Source organism: Meriones unguiculatus, chromosome 11, assembly GCF_030254825.1.
Source record: "Meriones unguiculatus strain TT.TT164.6M chromosome 11, Bangor_MerUng_6.1, whole genome shotgun sequence".
Classification (NCBI taxonomy): domain Eukaryota; kingdom Metazoa; phylum Chordata; class Mammalia; order Rodentia; family Muridae; genus Meriones; species Meriones unguiculatus.
In genome coordinates this window covers 3,068,994-3,089,910 of record NC_083359.1, presented here as the reverse complement: position 1 = coordinate 3,089,910, position 20,917 = coordinate 3,068,994, and the positions used below count along the sequence as shown (strand labels likewise).

Below are 20,917 nucleotides of genomic sequence, written 5' to 3'. Positions count from 1 at the left end.
CGACGTGGAACTTCAGTGTTGCTTTTCTTGCTCAGTGGTTTTAAGGAAATTGAGCAGTTCAAGTGTGTGTGTGTTTCTTTTCTAAAATGCATTTTTTTTTTACAATTCCCCCTTATTAAACCATATTTTTAGACCACTGTTCTTTCAAGCCCTCAAGAGCCTCAGTATGATTCCACCAACATTTATTGAGGGTTCCCCATGTGGCTGGCACTTAGCTGAGGGAAGCTGTGGACATGCCAAGTGCCCCTCTGCCTTCTGACCCCATTGTCTATGACTATGACTCCCATAGTCATCCTGGCAGTTTGTCTGGGCAGGTTGACATGGATGAGAGGGCAGTATTGCACAGTTGTGAAGACTAAGCCTTTTCCCAGGCCTGAGCCACCACCCCAGCAATTGTCTGTTCTGCTGTCTTCACCCTCAACTCTCCAGCATCATGCAGGAGACAGGTTCTCCTCGGCAGAAGCTGTGGTTGAGGCCAGGCAACCTCACCAGCTCCCTCCTGAGTTTGGCCTTCCATTTCTGAGAGGACAGAAGCCCAGGGTAGTCCTGGCTGGCCTGGGGTCAGCTTGTTCTGCAGCCTGAGGCTGAGGCTGGCTGACGCCATGATGACAATTCAAGCTGGGAGATAATGCAGAGCACACGTGATAAACAAAGGTCAACCCTTGGGACAGGAGCATGTCCACAGGTGGCACAGAAGCTTGCATCCCAGGTGCTCAGTGCCTCCCTTGCCAGGCCACTGGCTGCTTCATAACATCACCCTTCAACTGTCATGGAACCCAGAGAGAGACAAGACATCCGGAACTCACAGCCTCCATTCACAGCCCTAACCTCCAGGCAAGCTACACTCTGTACTCTTGTAGAACACAGGACAAATGTCTTCTTGGGAGAAAAATATGAGATGAAAAAAGAAATTAAGTTTTCAGTCACCGACAGGAGCAGCGCTCTTTCCCTCTTGCGCGCACGCACGCACGCATGCACGCGCGCACGCGTACACACACACACACGCACGCGCGCACGCGTACACACACACACACGCACGCACGCACGCACGCACACGCGCGCACACACGCGCACACACGCCACATTCAGCGCTGTTGCCTTCCTATATACACATACACACGTCCTCCGAGACGCACTCTGGACTCTTCTAGAAGAAAGCGCTCTGAAAAGACATAGGAAATGGCCCAGAAACAGAAGCATCAGATTGATTTGGTACTTCCTGTACTCAAAGACTAGGATCAGTGGCTTCTGTGAAACCAAGTCGGGTGACTACTGGTCTCCTGGGCCCAAATCCCCATCTTCTTTGGCTGGATGGGTCCCTGTCCATCCCGTTGGCCACAGGACCTCTCCAATGATGCCACTTCTCAACGTATTGCCCGGCTTCATCTTCCTTGGTTGTGAACTTCAGTGATGCTCAATGGCCAGGGCCTCAGCCGTGGCCACTCTGTACTTAGCCTCTGTCTCCTTTGGCAACACAGTCAGGCCATCCTCATTCTTTCTTTCCTGTCGTGGCTCAGATAGCCTTGTTTCATGAGCCTCTCTGTCCGGAAGCTCTATCCCTACTGGTTGCCCCTAGAGGTAGTGTTTCCACTGAAGCGAGCAGGTAGGTGGATGGATGGATGGACAGACAGATGGACAGACCGGCAGATGGATGGGCAGACTTTGCTTTCCCTTGCTGCTGCCAGCGTCCCAATCTGTGCCCCTCCCAGGCCTGCATTAGGGCTGAGGGGTATCAGCAGTGCCTGAGGATCCCACAGCCTCGAGGAGCTTCTGATGCTGGCGAAGATGCTTTCTCCTTTCATGTTCTCCTGTGACTTCACACACCAGTTGGGCAGGGAAGGCTCCAGGAAGCCCCTTAAGCCAACCTGGGGGGAAAAAGGCTTTTGTGGAGTAGGGACAGAGGACAGAGGCGGGTAGTCAGGGCTGGGTGGTAGGGGACACGCAGGTCTCAGGACATGGACCTGGGAGAGGCGAAGCCCAGAGCACACATGCTGTTCCTGGGAGGGGCATCAGCCTCTGGGAGGGGCGTGTCAATTCTGTATTGGCCCCTGCAATGACTGCTCAGGTTTTTCGAGCAGAACTGTGGAGCTTGAGAGCTGGCTCAGTGGTTAAGAGAAGTTGACATCCTTCCAAATGGACCCAGGTTCAAGTCCCATCACCCACACGGTTACCTACAGCCATCTGTAACTCTAGTCCCAAGGGATCCAGTGCCCTCTTCTGACCTCAGCAGGCACCAGGCACACACATGGTGCACAGCCACACATGCTGGCAAGATACACTCATACGCGCAAAATAAGAAGAATGGTAGATCTTTAAAAAGTAAATAAGAAAATAGATCTGAAAAGAGAATTGTTGCAGGGGCCCTAAGATCTGTTACCTCTGTGACCTGGCTGGCCCCATCCCCTTCTCTGGATCAGTCCAGGCACACTGGCCTCCTTACCGCTCCTTCCCTGCACTAGGCCTTTGCCCTGACTAATGAGGTCTATCCTGACTATTTCAGATCCTACCAAACCCTGGAACTCCCACCTGCCTTACTCTTCTCTGTTTTGTTTTGTTTTTTTCATTGCACTCACACCCCCTTCCAACATACCATGTATAAATTATACTTTTTTATCCAATGTGGACTTGTTTTGTTTGAGACAGTGTCTTGCTACCTAGTTCTGGCCAGTTCGGAATTCACTATGTAACCCAATCAAACAGCAACCCTCCTGCCTCAACCGGTGCTGAAACTATGAATTTGGCCACTAATGGAATCAGCCAGGCAGATCTCTGGGTTCAAGCTTAGCTTGGTCTACAGATCAAGTTCCAGGACAACCAGAGCTACACAGAGAAACCCTACCTTGAGAAACAAAACAAACAACCAAAAAAAGAAGGGAGAAAGGGTTTCACTATGTAGCCCTGGCTGGCTTAAAACTCACTGTGTAGACCAGACTGGCCTTGAACTCACAAAGGTCTGATTGCCTGTGCCTCCCAAGTGGTAGAATCCGAGATCAGCATCAGCCTGGCTCATTTATCCTTTATTGTCTGCTTCCTGTGTTAGAAAATGGATTCCCGGGCCAGGGTGTGGCTCCTACGTGCAGCACTTGCCTGTCATGTGTAAGGCAAGGGCTTGAGGCCAGCACTGCCAGGAAACCAACCACACTCCAGCAGAGCCTGAGACGTTAAGTGCTTGGCTCATGCTGGTCAATAAGTATCTGCTGAATGGCTAACAGAGAGGCTCGCTCACCTTCAGGGTTCTTGTGCGGATGCTTGCGGGGGCCCTTGGACTCCAGACTTTGCCCCTCGGTCTTGGAAGGTGTAGACGGCTCTGAACATAGCTCCTGGGAACACTCTGGGGAAGCATGGGTAACATCTCAGTTGGACCCTCTCTCTTTTCAGCTGCCATCCCATCTTCCCCTTGAGCCTCCCACAGATGCTTACCACAGTCCTCGTAGATGGTGTCTGGGGAACAGGGAAGGGGACCTGGGGTGGGAAAGGCCCCCAGCCAGCGCTGCATGTCTGACCTGGAGGTGAACAGAGGATTCATGGTTGGCTCACGAGCTAGTCCCCAGGGATGAAGCAGGGCATCAGAGGAGAGAGAACAGCAATAGAAAATACAGCGTGAGAGGTCAGGTGAGCGTCCTAAGGATGGCTCCCTTGTTTGCACGCTTTGACAAGGCTGCCCGGCTCAAATTCATGGTCCCCCTTCCCATCCCAGTGTCCCCAGTGCTCGGATAACAGAGGTATGCCTCTACGCCCAGCAGTGCTGGGGACTGAACTCGGGGGTCTCACGCTTTCTGCGCACGCCCTCTACCACTGAGCCACATCGCCAGCTCCCAAGAGTGTTTTCTAGAGCCGCAACTCACAGCGAGGCTGCCTGGAGTAGCCTGTGGGTGGGGCGGCCCTGGTGGTTGCTGAGAAGCGAGAGGCGGAATGTAGGAGGTCCAGATGGGTCCGGAACCTGCTGGGCCTGCACCAGGGAGCGATGGGCATAGTCCAGAACCTGCAGCCGCTGCCCACTGCCCAAGGAAGAGGGCAGTCAGAGGAGAGCTGGATGCCTCTTCCCCACCCCAGGCCAGGGTCCCTCCCCTCCCACGGAGGACCCACCTCTTGGGCTGAGTGATAAGCAGCAGGTCACTGAAGAGCAGCAGGCAGAGGGGGGTGAAGCGGGGGCGGGAGGTGAAGAGCACACCGCCCCGGCGACACCCCAGCTCTGTCAGCTCCCCCTGCAATTCCAGGCGCCTTGACCAGGAGACCAGGGGTAGCGCCTGGGAGGGAAAAGAGAAGGGTCTGGCTTCGCAGCACGCAGCACGGTGAGGAGAGGCTGGGTGGAGAGGCTGGGCAGGGCTAACCTTGACTTTGTGGAAGCGCAGCCTCTGGGTGAGCCGGATCAGCTCCTCGGTCTGCTTCATGCGCCCCACCTCAGCACTGCAGCGCTCGATGATCTGGTGAGGAAGGTGGGCTCAGCCATCCCGGCGCCACCTGCTCCCTCCCGGCGCCCACTCGCACCCCGCGCCTCTTCCCGCCTCAGAGTCCCTCCGCCCACCTTGCTCACAGCGCTCAGGGCCTTCTGGGCGTTCTCCTGCCGACTGGACCCCTCCTCTGTCTGGCTTAGGATATTCTGGAGACAAAGAGGAAGGGTGACTGGGTCCTCCGTGCCCCTGAGATTCTGAGGTGCTGTGGACCCGGTTATGGTTCACGGGGCCATACAGATAACCCCCAGCGAGGCCACGAGACCTAGCACTTAACAGCTGCCAGAGCCTGTGCAGGTCATGTTACTGCTCAGAGCCTCAGTTTCCCCGTTTATAAGGTGGAGTGGACATCTACTTAGCCTGTGAGGGTGTTAGGAGGTGATATAAAGAAAACTTAGCATAGTCCTTGGCGCACCATTAATGCTGGGAGGGGTCTTAAAAAACAACACAAATAATTACTAGCCTAACAATACAGCAGGGCAGTTAGAAACGCCTGGATTTCTATTTATTTTCTTTTTAGCACGTATGTTTTTCTGAGAGCGTTTTTTTTTTTTTGTTTGTTTGTTTTTTTTTTTTGCTAAGCAGTCCTGTTGGCCTTGAACTCTGAATTCTTCTGCCCTGCCTCCGGAATGCTGGGAGTACAGACACAGACTACCAATGTAGAGGAATCTTAATTCAGAACATGGCTGCTCTGGCAAAAGACCACATCCAAAGACCTTCTAGGTCTGTGTGATATGGCTGAAATATAGACATGCCTTTAATCCAGGAGGGAGAGGCCAGCAGATCCAAGTTCAAGGATAGCCTGGCATAGAGCAAGTTTCAGGTAAAGAAGAGCTTAGGGCCAGGCATGGTGGTACACATGCAAACAATGAAGGTATAGTTAGTTTGTAGAAGGAAGCACCTGTGTATGAAAGTGATGCCTAACTGAGTGACAGAACAGTGATGAGTCAGGGAAAGACTCGACAGAATAGGAAACGCCCAACTCTCAGGAGAAGAGAGAGGGAAGGGAAGCTACTTAAGGGACAATGAGAGAGAGAAAAGAGTTTTGCAGGGACAGGAATAGAGAAGCAGGTTGCAGAGAATGAACACAGATGAAGACAGAATGAGCCTGAGAATGAGAAGAAGCCAGGAGATCAGACCAGATTGCTACGGTTAGTTTGGGGCCAAGCAGAGCAACTCGGAGGCCGAAAGAAAAGCCAGATTGAATAAGTCAGCTGGGAGAGGAGTTTGAGTCAGAACGGCTGATTTGAACCAGCCAGCCCAGAGCTTGGTAAGAACAAGAAAAGGTGAGCTTATTCAGCAGTGAGTCTCAGAAGCTGGACACATTCTAGGCCTAGATTGGATTGCAGAGGCTAGACGCTCCCAGGACTAGGCCTACGTCAGCAGACGAGGCGGGAAGCCCCCCAGACAACAACTACAACAGGCGAATAAAAGTCCTTTTTACACCACCACACCTGGCTCCACACATTATTTTGCATGACCTAGGCCAAGTTATTCAAACCGCACCTCAACCTCCTCCTTTATAAAGTTGTGTAAAATGCCCTTGCACACTTGTCACTGGGGTTATACAACCACAGAACATTTAGAACTGGGCTTCGAGGAGGCCAGACAAAGCTGAATAAAAAGGGAAGCCGGGCTGGACACTTGGTGGTAGAGCACTTGTCCAGCATGATGCTTGGTACTCTGACACACAAGGAGGACTAAATTTAAAAACTAAAAACAACAGCAGAACCTCTGTGGTCCCAGCACTCGGGGGGCAGAGGCAGGCGGATCTCCGTGAGTTCAAGGCCAGCCTGGTGTACAAAGCGAGTCCAAGACAGCCAACGCTACACAGAGAAACCCTGTCTCTAAATAAATAGATATAAGAAAATGATCTGTACACACCCACCATCTCAACACTCAAGAAGCCGAGGCAGAAGACTGCAAGTTTAAGGCTGGCCTGAGCTTTGAAGTGAGTTCTAAACCACCATCAAACCCAGATTAAAAAAATAAAAAATAAAAGAAGGAAAAAATAAAACAATAGCAGCAGCATCTAGTTGGAGATTCTTCCCATTAAGATTCCAATACTAGGGCTGGAGAGATGGCTCAGCAGTTAAGAGCACTGTCTGCTCTCCCAAAGGACCTGGGTTCAATTCCTAGCACCCACATGGTGTCTCCCAACCGTCTGCAATACCAATTCCCAAGGATCTGTCACTTCTACTTTAATGCAAATATAATTAAATTATGAATTATTTTTTAATTAAATTTTTATTTTGTATCCCAGCTGTAGCCCCCGCCCTCACCTCAATCCCTCCCAATCCCACCCTCCCTCCCTCATCTCCTCCCTGCCCCTCTCTAAGTCCACTGAGAGGGGAGGTCCTCCTCCCCTTCCATCTGACCTTAGCCTATCAGGTCTCTTCAGGACTGGCTACAATGTCCTTCTCTGTGGCCTGGTAAGGCTGCTCCTCCCTTGGGGGGGGAGGGAGAGAGGTCAAAGAGCCAGCCATTGAGTTCATGTCAGAGACAGTCATAAATTATTTTTTAAAAAGATTCTAACACTAGAATTCTATAGATACACTATAAATCTGTGTATTTCCCGTGGCCCTCTGGAGTCCGCAAACACTGGAATATCTATCTTAGGTTTGTACTTTCATTCCTCCCCAAACCGCTGTTTGTCCCTTTGGAGCTCTCAGCTTGCTGGGGGCTGAGTGGAAGGAGGTCTAGAAGGCTCTTCCTCTAAACCAGTCTGCCTCTGAGGGGTTTAGAAGATGCTGCCCTGGGGTCACGTGGGATAGGAAATGACGGTAACTAGACGAGAGGCCTTGGAGAGCGACTCCGCCTCTCCTCGGCAGGGTTGGTGGGACTGAGCGGCATCCCGTACCTGTAGCAGCATCCGGAGCCGGGTGATGCGCTGGAAGGGCAGCAGCAGGAAGGACGGCAGCGGGAGCCGCTCACACTTGGGGAGGCTCTGCAGCCTCCGCAGCTCCGCAGAGAAGCGCACGTTCGTATCCCTGCAGGGAAAGCCCAGATGCCTGCGGACTTCCTGACACGGGGTCCTGAGCCCCCCCGGCCAGCTCTGGCCTCCCTCCAGCTCTGGGCACAGAAGCCCCATATCCGTATTATCAGAATTTCAGCTATCTGACACCTCCAGATGGAACGTTCCAGAAAGAAACAACTCACACACCTCAAGTGCTTTTCTGACCAGCTACGATAAGATCTCGCCATGCCCCACCCTATCTCTTCTGGGACACCAATAATCAGTCCCTGTGCCCGGTGTGTTCCTGTGTCTTCACTACCCACTCGGAGATGGCCTGTCTATCACCCTGACTGTGTGGTATCACGGACTGTGCCCAGGCAATTCTTACTTTACTCACCAATGTCCAGAAGGTGCACAGCAGTGATGCTGACCATTTACCACATTATATTACTCTAATTTTTTCTACTTTTTTACTAGTCATTTTTAACCTATTCCTGGGCCAAATTTACAAATTATTTTCACAAATATGTACACATAAGACCCAGTACCATCCACTGGTGGTCTTGGAACACATCCCCAGGGAGAAAGGAGAAAACCACTGTGCTCACATAAGGCGGCTGTAGGTCTCCTCCTGATACTGCTGGTTCCGGACATAATCCACATACACTGAGAAAGGCCCGACCGCATGCGTGTGTACCACGTCACACAGGTCAGTGATGTGCGGGGAAGAGCGGACGCGAGACAGTAATGTTCCCAGAAACCTGAAAGCAGAGAGGTAGCAGCTCAAAGTCTGGGTTGCCAGGGGAGTGCTGGAAACTACCTGGGTCCATGGAAGAGGGAACTAGCTAGGTGGGGAGTGCAGCAGGTTCCTAGGAAGATGGGTCCCACTGACCGCTCACTGACACCCTGGACTCGCTGCACATTGGAGAAAAGCGTGTGGTGGTCTCGAGGAGTGAGTGTGTCCCGGAGAGCCTGGCTCAGGACGAAGGTGTCGGTCAGCAGCCTGAGGGAGCGCAGGTAGGAGGCCTCTGAAGTCACCACCTCGAACAGGCTCTAGACAGGAGAGCAGGGTCAAGGAAGACAGGCCTCACAGCCAGCCCAGCACTCGCTCTGTGCCTTCCCCTCGCCCCACTCCAGCCTTCTCGGTTCACCCAGGGGACCCACCTCCTGCAGGCGCCTCTCCTGGGGGCTTAAGCTCTCTAACAGCCCACTGGCTCGCACGGCCGGGAGCTCCTGCCACAGGGTGTTTCGAGGTCCAGGGAGCCTGGAGAAGGCGGGAGCTTCTCCGGGGTTAGCGGGAGAGGGACCCCCGTCCTCACCCACACCCCACAGCTCCTCGGACAGCACAGCCGCGCGGTAGGTCTGGTATAAAGGTTCTGGAAGGCAGACAGAGAGCATCAGGGAAGGCCAGGGCCACAGCTGCCTCCCTCCTGCCTGTCTCCGTGGAGACCTACCATCCTGCAGTGGCAGCTCCCACTGCTGCTCCTTCAGCGCCTCCAGCCCTTCCCCGGCACTGTGGAGAGAGGAAGCCGAGTGAGGTGCCACTTCCCCCAGGTGCCACTCTGGGGCACCCCGACAGCCCCGCAGGTCAAACTGCAGAGGTTCCTGTTGGAGGCGAGGCCCTTGGCAAACCAGGCCCCGAGCATTCCTGCTGTATCAGCTGGTGAGCGCTAGATACTTTCCAGCCCTTTGTCACTGCAGCATGGGTGGAACGCCAAGTGGTCAAACCTCACACCTGTGGCTCCCCATCTCCCCTCTCCTGGCTGCCAGACATTCACGGAAGCTAAAAGCTGCTGCAGTAAATATTGTCTAAACAAATGGACACACCTAGATTACTACTTCTGATTAAAATTTAAAAAAAATCTAAGATGATTAGCAAGCCTGGGAAGCATAACAGACAGCCATGGTTGCCAAATGCTTTTGCCAACAATCGTTTTAACAGAGGGCTTGAAAACAGGCTCAGTGCTCCCAAGCGTACATGACTCTTGCAGCGGACCAGAGTTCAACTGCCTGTAACTCAACCTATGGGGTGTGTGTGTGGTGGTGGGGGTATGCACACCCACACATAATAAAAAATAAATTTTAGTAGGGCATGGTGTCACATGCCTTTAATCCCAGCACTAGGGGGCAGAGTGGGGAGGACCTGTGTGAGTTTGAGGCCAGCCTGGTCCAAAAAGAACTTCCAGGATTGTCACACAGGGAAACCTTGTCTGGAAAAACCAATCAATCAATCAATGAAAAATAAAAAATGAATCTTAAAAATTGTTTTAACTTAAGCTCACAATGGTTTGTTGTTTTGAAAATGAACTGTGAGACATATTCTAGGCTGGCCTCGACTCCTGATTTTCCTTCGTCAACGTGCTGAGTGCTGGGATTAGAGCCACTACGCCCAGCTTGAGGCCAGGGTTCCTGCAGCACTTGCCTCACTAACCCGATGGAACATGGCAGGCTTTATCCCTACTTCTCAGAGAAAGGCTCTGAGACCCGGGGAGATGTATGTAAGGTTGCATAACTAATAAGGAACAGAGGTCGGATCAGAAAGCTGGGTTCTCTGTCTGTGGAGCCCTGGCTCCCCTCCCACCCCACAGCTGAAGAAGGTGGAATTCACTGGGCCCCGAAGGTTATCTGCCTTTAGGTCAGAGCATGGTGAGCTGAGGAGAGAAGGGAGAGCAGAGATGGAGTCCGGTACCTTTTCTCCAAGGCTGCAGGAGGAGCATTTTGGGGTGCGTCTTTATGTCTGTGCCCTGGAGAGAGAACCCAGCGTGAGCAGAACTAACCCCCAGGAGCCCCAGCCCCCAGGAAGACTGGCACCAAGACTACCACTTCCCTCTCCGGGAGAAAAACGAGACGACCAGGGCAGGATCGGCTTGAGCTGGCCTCTCAGGCCCCACCCCGTGCCCTCAAAGCCCAGAGATCACCTCTTGCACCCCTCCATGTCCTTAGCCCCCAGGCCTTGTACCTGCTTGGACTCCATCTTCCGGAGGCAGTTCCAGGTCGAGCAGTGGAGGCTCCCCAGAGGGGCTGGTATCCTGTCTCACTCGAGCTGGCTTGGGGGGCTTTAGGGGAGGTAGGAGTTTGCGCTCCGCCGTGGAGCGGTAGGAAGTGAGGACCACGGGAGGAGGGCTGATGACCGAAGGGTTGATGCGGGAGCGGGAGGCCCGAAGAGGCGATGCCCGGCACGGGACCCTGAGGATGTCATCAGGACCCCCCACAGGCACCCATCGGAGCTCCAGCCCGGGCTTTGCTACATGGCAGACACAGGGGCAGCTTGCAGGGCAGGCCAGGGCAGCATCTGCGGCGGAAGCGGTTGCCTTAGGAGGAGGTCCTCGGGACCTGGCCCGTCCCATCTTCCCCACATCTGGTACCTACAGGTCTCCTCCACCCCGACAGCCCAAAAACTCTGAGAGACACAGAAAACAGACCCCACAAACACAAACTCTACTCTTGTACCCTGGAAATGCCAGCCCTTCGACGTCTGCAATCTTCACAACAAAGAGCTGTGTTGAGGCCACAGTCCCGGCCACTCTGCTTACCGGGACTGCCGTTCTCCTGTGACCCAGTCCCGGAAAGGACGGCCTGGGGAGCCTCTCTCTCTCCGTTCACATCCGTGCTCCCCTGGGAGCAGCGCTCCAGAGAGTCTGAGGACTGGGCCTTGCCTTCAGGGACCCATTCAAACTTGCCGGCCAGTCTGCGAACCGTGCCAGGGGCTGAGGCAGAGCCATCCTGGAGAGGCATGGGGGGCGAGGGCAGAGGTGTTCCGGGAGACCCCGAGGGCTTGGGTGGGGGCGTCGGGGAGCAGGGAGCTGGTTCTGGGGACGCGGAGCGCCTGGACACTGGGCTGGGGCTGGGTGTGCTGGAAGGTGAGTCGGGGGATGTCTGAGAGTCCAGGCTGGCTCTCGAGACTGAGGGGGGCAGAAGGGCAGGGGGCTTCAGGGAGGCCGTGGGGGGCTCCCAGAAGATGGAGGCGCACATGGGCGCGGAGGAGTCGTTGGAAACGTGGGGAAGCGCTTTCGGAGAGGAGCCATTGTGGGGAGGCCCCGGAGAGTGTGGAGCCCTATGGCGAGAAGGGGGCCGGGGGCGGATGATCCGAGGGGGCTTCAGGGTAGGGGGCGTCGCTGCAGGAAGAGACTGGGCTGACATCGTCTTCCGAGTGTTTCCAAGGAGTGAGGTGTTCTGAGGAAGTCATCCCCTGAGGAGGGCAGAGGGAGAAAGTGGCCCTCAGGGTCTCCCCTGGTGGGTGGACTGAGGCCATCTGGAGTCATGTATCTGGGTGATTGAAGGCTGGTACGCTCGCTACCTCCCTTTCTGCACCCCTCCCCCCTCCTCATTCTACCCCTGGACCCTCCTGAGCAGCTTTCCTTTTTTAAAACACGGTCTCTCATTAGGCGTCCCAGACCGGCCTCAAACTTCTGATCCTCCTGCCTCAGCCTCCGGAGAGCCGGGATTACACTCTGCAATGCCCAGCTTCTCCATCCTTTGACATTGGCTGCCACAGTCAGGCCAAAGAACACAGTAGGCTAAAGACAAGCAGTTGGGGAGGCAGGGGAGGCAGGGGTGACAGAATCAGCGAGAGGCAGCCAGGGCGACTCAGCTTGCACGTGTAATCACTGTGCAGGCATTTGTGTGAGTCCGAATGCGTGTTATCTAGTGCTGGACAGGTGGGGCTTGGGAGGGTGCTGAAGTGTGCTGTGGAAGAGTGGGGTGAGCTGAGGCTGGTGTGTGGTGTGAGCACAGTGTTCCGAGGTCCGGGGCTGAGGGATGCATCACAGTTTCCCTCCTCTGCCTGCCCCTCCTCCCCCTCCCATTTCCCAGTTCCTCTCTCCGGACTCTCCCTTTCCGGATTATTTTTAGTCTCCTTTTCCTGCCGTGAAGATTCCTGGAGCCTGTGACCCCAGGAGACCAGGAGTCCCCCAGCCTGGTTTCTTCTGCTCCCCATCCTCTTATTCCTGCCACACCTGGCTCTGGTCACAGAGAGAGGCTCCAGAGGGACCCTGGGCCCGGTCTGGATGCCAGGGAGGTGGCCACCAGCCCGGGCTGAAGCAGAGAACCAATGGCACTGGGCCACTGGGTCCTGTGTTTCTCTTCCTCTCGAGGACAAGGGTATGGGGACCAGAGCTGGGACACTAGCGGGCCCCTAAATTCCCAATAGCAGTCGGAAGTCAGAGCCTTCCAGCTCCCAAGTTAGGGTCTTGAGAAAAGAGGGGTGTCGGAGACCCCTTGGATTGCAGCTCACTCAGTGGCCCCTACACACTGCCAGGAAGCCGACCCCTCAGTGAGGTTACCCAAGCCTGTTCCCCAGCGTCTGCCCTTCAGGGAACCCACCCTGCCCCATCCCAGCCATCTGCGCTTCTTTCCTTCCCCACTCCAGACTCAGGTGTTTTATGGGGGGCCCTCGACCGTCGAGGGGGCCCCAAGCACTTACCCCTCAGTTCCTCCACTCCCAGTCACCTCCTAGGGCTGAGTGAGTAGGGGCAGGAAACAGGAATCCTATCCTCCTCCCAACCGGACACCCCCCCCAACCTCACCACGCTAAACATGCGCAGGCCGGGCCTAGAGGATGTGAGGGATCCGTCGTCCAGGGTGTTGGAGTTAGAGAAGGCTGGGGCTCAGGTATGGAGAGCAGGCCGCTCTGCGTGTGCGCCTTCACCTGTGCTGCTGTGTGGCGTGACAGGGCTGGGGTGAGGATGGCACGCTCCCTGGCAAGCCGGGCTGGCAGCACAGTACAGCACAGCCATCCTCAAGCCTCGCTCTTAGCTTAGGGATGTCTGGCCGTCATCCCTATCGCTTGTGCAACTGTCTGTCACTCCAATTTCCAACTATTGCCTTGGTGTGAGCCAGCCACACTTACTACGGGGGGAGGGGGGACCCTCTCTTCTCTCCCCTCCCCACTGCACTCCCTTCCCTACCCCCGCCTCCCCTCCCCCCACCAGGGAGGTACCTTTATGGTTTGGGATAGTTTCTGCTTTCAGCCTATCTTCTTGTCCCCTTGGACAACTAGATGCTGCCCGACTCCTCCAACTCCAAATAACTGTTCGTGATTCTCTGGGGCGGGAACTGAGGGCCCAGATTTCCATCTCCGCAGAGGAAGCCAGTTCCTCCGCCCCACCCAGCCATTGTGTCAGGCCAGGGGTGGGGGTGTGGAGGGAGGTGGGGAAGGGGATCTTCCTACTACCCTGCCTTCCCAGTTTCTCTGGGTCCCAGCTCTGACTGGATAGCTCTCTCCCGAAGTGATTGTCCCAGAAGTCAAAGCCTGGAGAGAAGGGGGCATGGGTTGTGGAGTCTGCCTGCCACCAGACACCTTTAATTAGCTCTCTGATTGGGAAACTGAGTTCCCAGGGCTGGGAGTGTGTGGTAAGAATGACTGAATGTGGTGGCGTGAGCCACATCGCGGCCTGAGAGGGAGACTGGTGGGAGCTGCAGGGGCAGGTCCCTGTCAGACGTCATTCTGCAGGCCAGATACTGGGAGGAAAACCCAGCATGCTAGCATGGAAGGTCATTCCCAACCCCCTTTTGCTTCGCATCAAAAGCCTAAAGTCTTTCTAGGGGACTGAACAATCTATTCCCCGGCTTCTCCCTTCAGGCCTGCTCCTGCCTTTGGATCTTTGGAGTCCTGATGCCTGGAAATCTTCCCAGTAAATCTCCGTGGAGCATTCCTTCACCTTCCCAGGCAGTCTGAAGAAACCCTCTCAAAGAGCTCTATCCTGGCTGCTTTAAAATTTCAATCCACTGGGCTACCTGGTGGAGCCTTGTCTCAGAAAGAAAGAAAGAAAGAAAGCAAGAAAGAAAGAAAGAAAGAAAGAAAGAAAGAAAGAAAGAAAGAAAGAAAGAAGAAAGCGGAATCTAGCTGGGTGCAGTGGCACACGCCTGTGATCCCAGCACTCTGGGAGGCAGAGGCAGATGGGTCTCTGTGAGCTCAAGGCCAGCCTGGTCTACAAAGTGAGCCTACGACAGCCAGGGCTACACAGAGAAACCCTGCCTCAAAAAGGAAGAAAAAGAAATAAGTTGCGATCCGCTATCCCAGACTTCTTTTGTGTGTGAGTGTTTTTGTGTGTTTGCACATGTGTGAGTCTGCACGGGTTCACATGCATGTGTGTGCACATGTGTGCAAAAGCCAGAGGTTGACATGGGCTGTCTTCCTTGATTGTTCTTCACCTTTACATATATTAAAACAAGGTCTCTCACTTGAAGCCAAAGCTTGCCAATGTAACCAGCGCGGCTAGCCGGTTAGCCCGAGAGCCACATGACAGTGGGATTACCTAGCATTCATGCTCATCTAAGCTCAGGGGTGAGCACTTTACCCCTCAGCCCAGCATTCCATTCTTCCTAAGCATACCTGAACCATCCCATGCAGCCCCTAACAATATCCTATGTTATATTTGTAGTAATTTTCTCTTTATATTAGAAAGTAACCCTGAAGACGGGCCTTTATCTGTTTTATTTAATAATGTAATGTATTCCAAAAGTTCTGAAACAGGATCAGGCATGCAACAGGTGCTCAACAGAAGCTCAGTTGTTGTTTGGTTTTTCCAGACAGGGTTTCCTGTGTAGTCCTGGCTGTCCTGGAACTCACCCTGTAGACCAGGCTGGCCTCGAACTCAGAGATCCACCTGCCTCTGCCTCCTGAGTGTCAGGATTAAAGGTGTACGCTTTGTTTTTTGAGAGAAGGTTCTCTTTAGGTTGTCCAGTCCAGTCCTGAACTCCTGGGCTCACGCAATCCTTCTATCCCAGCCTCCCAAATGTAGCGGTAACCACTACAGACCCTCACCCCTCTGCTGGCAGCTGCTTACCATTTGATGACCTACACCAAGACCACCTGTCTCTTCCCACTGCATACTCTTTCTCTTATCCTTGTTCTTCACAGAGTATCTATAATCTGAATTGTTTACATTAGTTTCCCATCACACCCCACCCTAGAGCCAAGCGCCCAGCCAGCCCCCATCTCTAGGTCCCATTTGAGGCATTTAAGGAGAAGAAATATTTTCCCCTAAGAGTTTTGGAGACTCCAGCAAGAAAAATAGACACTTATGTAGACTTAAATGTTAGGGTTTTTTTTTCTGTTGTTGTTGTTGTCATTTGTTTGTGTGTTTATTTGGGGGTGGTTTTGTTTTGTTGCTTACACAAGTAGCGTTTTAAAGGTCTCAGCACCAGGAAGCTGAGGCTGCGGAACTGCCACCAGGTGGAGCCCAGTGTTTCAGAAGTCCTTCTGGCAGCCAAAATGAGCCAGGCAGAATTGTGGAACCCTATGCCTCTGAGGAGCCTCTGAGGAGCCTCTGAGGAGCACCACGGCTCTCTCACCGGTGTCTACCGGCCCCTTATGCTCTCTCTCCAGCCTTTCTCAGTCCTGTAGAGAAACTTTACAATAATCAAGACAGCTCGACCGGGCTGGAGAGATGGCTCAGTGGGGAAGAGCACTTGCTGCTGCTGCAGAGGATCCAGGTTCAGTTCCCAGCATCCATACGATGGCTCACAAACTCCCTGTAACTCCAGGTCTAGGAAATCCAACACCTCTTTGGCCCCCCAGAGCCACTAGCCATGAATGCGGCGCAAATACATACGTGAAGCGCTCATACACGTGAAGTATATAAAAATAAATAACAACAAAGATGAGGCTGGGCATGGTGGTGCATACCTTTAACCCAGGACTTAGGAGGCGGCAATTTGATCTCTGTGAGTTTGAAGCCAGCCTGGTCTGCACAGCAAGGGTTACACAGTGAGACCCTGTTGGGTTTTTGTTTTGTTTTGTTGTTGTTGAGGCGTGGTTTCTCTGTGTAGCCCTAGATGTCCTGGAACTCACTCTGTAGACCAGGCTGGCCTCAAATTCAGAGATCTGCCTGCCACTGTCTCCCAAGTGCTGGAATTAAAGGTGTGCTCCACCACCATGCAGCTTGAGACCCTATCTTAAAAAGAAAAGGGGGGGGGGGGGAAGAAGGGGCTACAGCTGGCATACAAAGTGAATAAACTGTAATTAATATAAAAATAAAAATTTAATAAAGACAAATTGATCTGAAAATTACAGAGTAGAAGTTTTATGTCTGCAAATCAGCACATGTAATTATATTATGTGAGGGAATGAAACACACATGCATTCTATTGGGCTAATTAGAGCCATGCATCTGATCTTATCTTTCCACCAGGACGGACTCTATCCCTAAGCCATGGGCCAAAATAATCTTTTTTTCTCCCTTACACTATTGTTGTTCTTCCAGCAGGTAAAAGCATCTGGTGCACAGGCCTGGTGACCTTGGTTGGATTCCTGGAGCTCACATAAAGAAACACCTGTACAAAGCTGCCCTCTGACCTCCGCATGCTTGGTGTGGGTGGCATGTGTCTGCACTGCACTGCGCACACACACATGCACGCACGCATGCACACGCTCACTCACACACACACACGCTCACACACATGCACACACGGAAATAATATTAATAATAACAGTATTAAAATGTTTAAAAGATCAACATGACGCCTAGAGACCAGAGGTGGAATGTTATGCTTTAAAAGTGATGTATCTGGCCAGCCATGGTGGTGCATGCCTTTAGTTCCAGCACTCAGGAGCCAGAGGCAGGCTGATCTCTGTGAGGCCAGCCTGGTCTACATTGTAAGTTCCAGTGTGTGGAAGTTCTGGTGTCTTTAAAAACTCAGTTATGTTATACAAACATGTTTTTGTTTTAATCCCAGGTGTGGGGTGTGGGACTGATTCAGATGGTCCACAGCAGCAGACCGTGCCTCGTGTGGGCTCTGAGAGGAGCTCTTTGCCAGCTGAGGACTCTGGAGAGGGGCCTCTGAGAAAGAAGGCAGGTGTGTCCCCCATCCCCATCCCCCTGCTGCTCCTGGTTGCTGCTGATACAAGAAGTTGGAGATCTCCTGAAACAAAGATTGGACTTGCCCGAAGGAACCCAGCGACCCTAAACAGCAGGAAGTAGCCAAAGGGAACTCTGGCCCCTGTCCCCACTAACCTTCCTTCTCTCCTACCTGGTATTGGGGTGTTGGAAGGGACTGGGTAGGAAAAAAGAGGTAGAGATATAAGAAACCTGAATTAAAGTAGATTAAAAAGTATGCTAATATTCCAAGGCTCTGTAGAGAGACCCTGTCCAAAAAAAAAAAAGAAAAAAAAAAAAAAAAAAAAAAGGCATGTGTTTGGGTGTCAGGTTGAAGAGTGTGAACTTGTGGTCATTAATCTTCATTGTCAACCTGAGTAGATTTAGAGTCACCCAGGAAACACACCTGAGGTTGTAGTGTGAGCATGTTTCCCAGGGAGGTTAGATTTTTTGGAGGACCCGTGAGAGATGGCGTCACCCTGTGGGCTGGATTCTAGCCTAAAGTCTTTTAAGGAAGAAAGCAGTTCACCATCACCATCCTGTGCCTCTGCCTCCTGACTGGAAACAGGGGCCACCTTTGCTTGTCGCCATGGAGCCTAGCTCTCGAGCCACAAGGCTGAATGCACCTTTTCTCATTTGCTCCTTTCATTCAGTTGCAGCAAGGAGAAAAGTAACCAGTGCCCAGACCGGCGCTGAAAGCACGCCTCTGGCAATGGCTTTCTATTTCTTGTGGTGCTAGTGGCAGGGTCCAGTGCCTTGCACACTCTTGGCAGGTATATCACCGGGATCTACACACCTGAGACAGTCTCACTGTGTGGCCCCGGCCGTCCTTGAACAGCAGGTATTCCCGCCTTGGCTTCTGTAGTGCTAAGATTAAAGCTGGTACCACCATGCCAGCTAGCAGCCTCTTCCAAGGCTGAGCATGGTGTGACCTGGCCAGATTACCTATGGTACAAGTGATGGGAATGCTGTCAGCTACTTTTCCCTTCCTTCTGCAATGGGCTAGAAGGTCTCTGTCATCCCGGAGCTGCTGCAGTGGGGTCCTGCCTTCCACTCCCCGCCATTCTCTACTTTATCTTCCAGGAGGAAGGAGGAAGCAGGGGTTGTCCCCTCGGAATCACTGCGTCCCTCTCCAAAGAAGAAAATTCCTACTGACACTGGGATTGGTATTTTTTCTAAGTCCCCACGGTAAGGCTACTGCTCTGTGACCATTATGGAGCCTTAAAGGACATTCTAGAACTACAGCTTGAAGGTGTAGCTCACCAGATGAGCGCTTGCCGGAAGTGTGCAAGGCCCTGCATTCCATTTCCAGCACTTACACAGAACGAAGGTTCCCCTCAGAATTGCGCTGGCACGAGCACACGGGCGCACTGCGCTGCATGTGTGGAGCAAGCCTTTCAGCCCAAGCACTCAGGTGGACCTCTGCGAGCCTGGAGCTAGCCTAGTCTACACGGTGAGTTCAAGACCAGCTAGCCCAACCAATATGAAAAGCAGTGTCTAGGGCCTGGGGGTGGTCCAGGGATGGTGCATGTGTGAGGCCCTGGGTTCTACCATAGCACAAAAACCACACCTCAGTGTCTCAGTAGTTTTATTCATAATCATGGAAAACGGGAAGCAACCGAGATATCTTTCCATTTTTAAACAGATAATAGACAAATTGTGCCACATCAATATACGGGGTATTATTTAACTGATACACAGACTTTTCAGATAAGGGTGGTAGTGCAGAAGCTGAGGCAGGAGGATCTCCAGCTCAAGGATAGCCTTGGCTACATAGGGATACTATCTCAAAACAGACAAACAAAAAGAAAGGGTCTGTCTAACCAAAGAAGTTATGAAGTTGGGCATGGTGGTACACACCTTTAATCCCAGCAATCAGGAGGCAAGAGAAGTGGATCTCTGTGAGTTCAAGGCCAGCCTGCTCCACATAGCAGGTTCCAGAACAGTGAGAGCGATTCAGATTTTGTATCAATGATAATGATGATAACAATAATAATAAATGAAAATTAAGCACACATTTCTAAATCAAAGGTGCCTGTGTAGGCGAAGCATGGTAGCCTATGCTTGTAATCCCAGCACCCAGATGGCAAAAGAATTGTAAGTTCTGGACCGGCCCTGGCTACATGAGGCTGTTTCAAAACAACACACAATAAAAATAATAAATAATAAGTGAGGCACTGACACACACACAAGCTCCAAAAAACAATAATAGCAAATTAAGCAATAACATAAATATATAACTATATTGAAAATAAATATAAATTAATCAATAACAAATAGATTGAGCAATAAAATAAAATATGTTGAGCCTTAACTCAAAATGTAAAACAAATATTATGAGTCCATAGGGATATCAGTAATATAAATTAATGCATAAGTAAGTAAATAAATTTATTGGTGGGGATAAATATTCCATACAGAAAATTTTCATGTATGTGTTCTATTTTCATGGCAGGGAGAAGCAGCTCTCTCTACCTTTGTTTTATTTTTATTTTACTCTGTGTATTTATTTTGTTTTGTTTTGTTTTTTTTTTAAAGGATTTGTCTTTAGCTGTGTGCCATGGTGCTCGCCTATAATCCCAACACTGAGGGAGGCAGGCAAATCTCTGTGCGTTCAAGGCCAGCCTGGTCTACAGAGTGAGTGCCAGGACAGCCAAGGCTACATAGAGAAACCCTGTCTCAAAAAACCAAACCAAAATAAGACAAAAGTGGCTCCTCTTGAAGAACAGCCAATGTTTTTACCTGCTGCCTTTAATTCCAGCAATTGGGAGGCAGAAGAAGGAAGAACTCTGAGTTTGAGGCCAGTCTGGTCTACGGGCCAGCCAGGGCTACATAGTAAGACCCTATCTATAAACAAACAAACAAACAAGTAAATAACAATAAGTTAAAAAAAATTTTTTAAGGAGAGAAAAACAAGGAGAGTTTGAGAAACTGTGACAGTTAAATGTAATTCAGTATTCTGTATGTGATCCTGGAACAGAAAAGAAGTCAAAGTAAAAACAGAAGAAACCTGAATAAAGTTTGGACTTCAGTCAAAAATAATGTTTCTATGTTGTTTCATGACTCATAGCATTATATGATGATAGTGAAAGATGGTATAACAGGGAAAACTGCGTGTACCTGTGGCGTCACCCTGCCACCCAGCATGGCAGCTGTCCTGAAATCTCCACTACTCCACATGCTGAGGCAGGAGGATTTGAGTGTGCGGCCCCTGTAGGCTATCCACAGCAAGCCGGTCTCACACAAAGTGTCTGACCCAGATCTGACCACCAGGGCCTCCAGCGCACAGACTAGTGCGGGAAAATGAAAACAATGGGAACGTTTTTGAGGTAGTCCTAAGATAGGTATGTTTGAACAAAGGAGGATGAGGCTGCCTACGGACGACTTGGAAAAGCCATCAGAAGATACTCAAGGTACATCCTGACCGGGACATCACCAAAAGAAGGGGCAGGGACCTCCAGGAAGTGGGAAGAGTTCGGTCAACTCCCGACTTTCCAGTAAATTACTGAGATGTAACACCCGCCCATCCTCTCCTCTGCAGTTTGTCCCATTCTGTCTTTCCCATTTCACAAGGGGTTTCCGAAAAGACAAGTAACTTGCCCATGGCCATCAGATGGTAGGAAGGAGGCTGCAAATGGCAAGTCGGCGCTAAGCAAAGTCCCTGCCTTCTTCCTTCACGATTTCTCTCTCCG

General features: G+C 51.9%; 1 protein-coding gene and 1 long non-coding RNA gene across 6 annotated transcripts; one reads left to right on the top strand and one right to left on the bottom strand.

Annotated features, from left to right (window-relative positions):
- Nucleotides 1-165: 165 nt before the first annotated feature.
- Arhgef15 (Rho guanine nucleotide exchange factor 15) lies at nt 166-13,460 on the bottom strand. 4 transcript variants are annotated; one of them, XM_021642491.2, is made up of 17 exons: nt 13,346-13,460; nt 12,933-13,062; nt 10,941-11,596; nt 10,367-10,699; nt 10,097-10,151; nt 8,862-8,920; nt 8,572-8,783; nt 8,300-8,460; nt 8,016-8,168; nt 7,312-7,441; nt 4,526-4,600; nt 4,332-4,424; nt 4,087-4,247; nt 3,846-3,998; nt 3,421-3,503; nt 3,227-3,331; nt 166-1,865 (listed from the first exon to the last, which is right to left on the bottom strand). In XM_021642491.2, exons 3-17 carry the CDS (start codon nt 11,545-11,547, stop codon nt 1,717-1,719), a joined length of 2,529 nt encoding a protein of 842 aa, XP_021498166.1. In that variant the 5' UTR covers nt 11,548-11,596; nt 12,933-13,062; nt 13,346-13,460; the 3' UTR covers nt 166-1,716. The 4 variants fall into 4 exon arrangements, with proteins under 4 accessions (XP_021498166.1, XP_060220970.1, XP_060220972.1 ...); XM_060364987.1 differs by having other exon boundaries at nt 12,933-13,059; nt 13,346-13,446; XM_060364989.1 differs by lacking the exon at nt 12,933-13,062.
- LOC132646446 (uncharacterized) lies at nt 12,944-20,224 on the top strand. Of its 2 annotated transcripts, XR_009584744.1 has the most exons (5): nt 12,944-13,017; nt 13,988-14,441; nt 17,086-17,205; nt 18,309-18,678; nt 19,764-20,224. It is a non-coding gene; the product is annotated as an uncharacterized LOC132646446 (long non-coding RNA). The 2 variants fall into 2 exon arrangements; XR_009584743.1 differs by having other exon boundaries at nt 17,086-18,678.
- The last annotated feature ends 693 nt before the right edge of the window (nt 20,225-20,917 follow it).

Coding starts and splice junctions, on each gene's coding strand:
- Arhgef15 (XM_021642491.2), bottom strand. CDS start 11,547: ATGTCAGCCCAGTCTCTTCCTGCAGCGACGCCCCCTACCCTGAAGCCC. Junction 8,921..10,096: donor CCTGCAGCCTTGGAGAAAAG/GTACCGGACTCC, acceptor CTCTCTCCACAG/TGCCGGGGAAGGGCTGGAGG. Junction 4,248..4,331: donor TGCGCTTCCACAAAGTCAAG/GTTAGCCCTGCC, acceptor TTTCCCTCCCAG/GCGCTACCCCTGGTCTCCTG.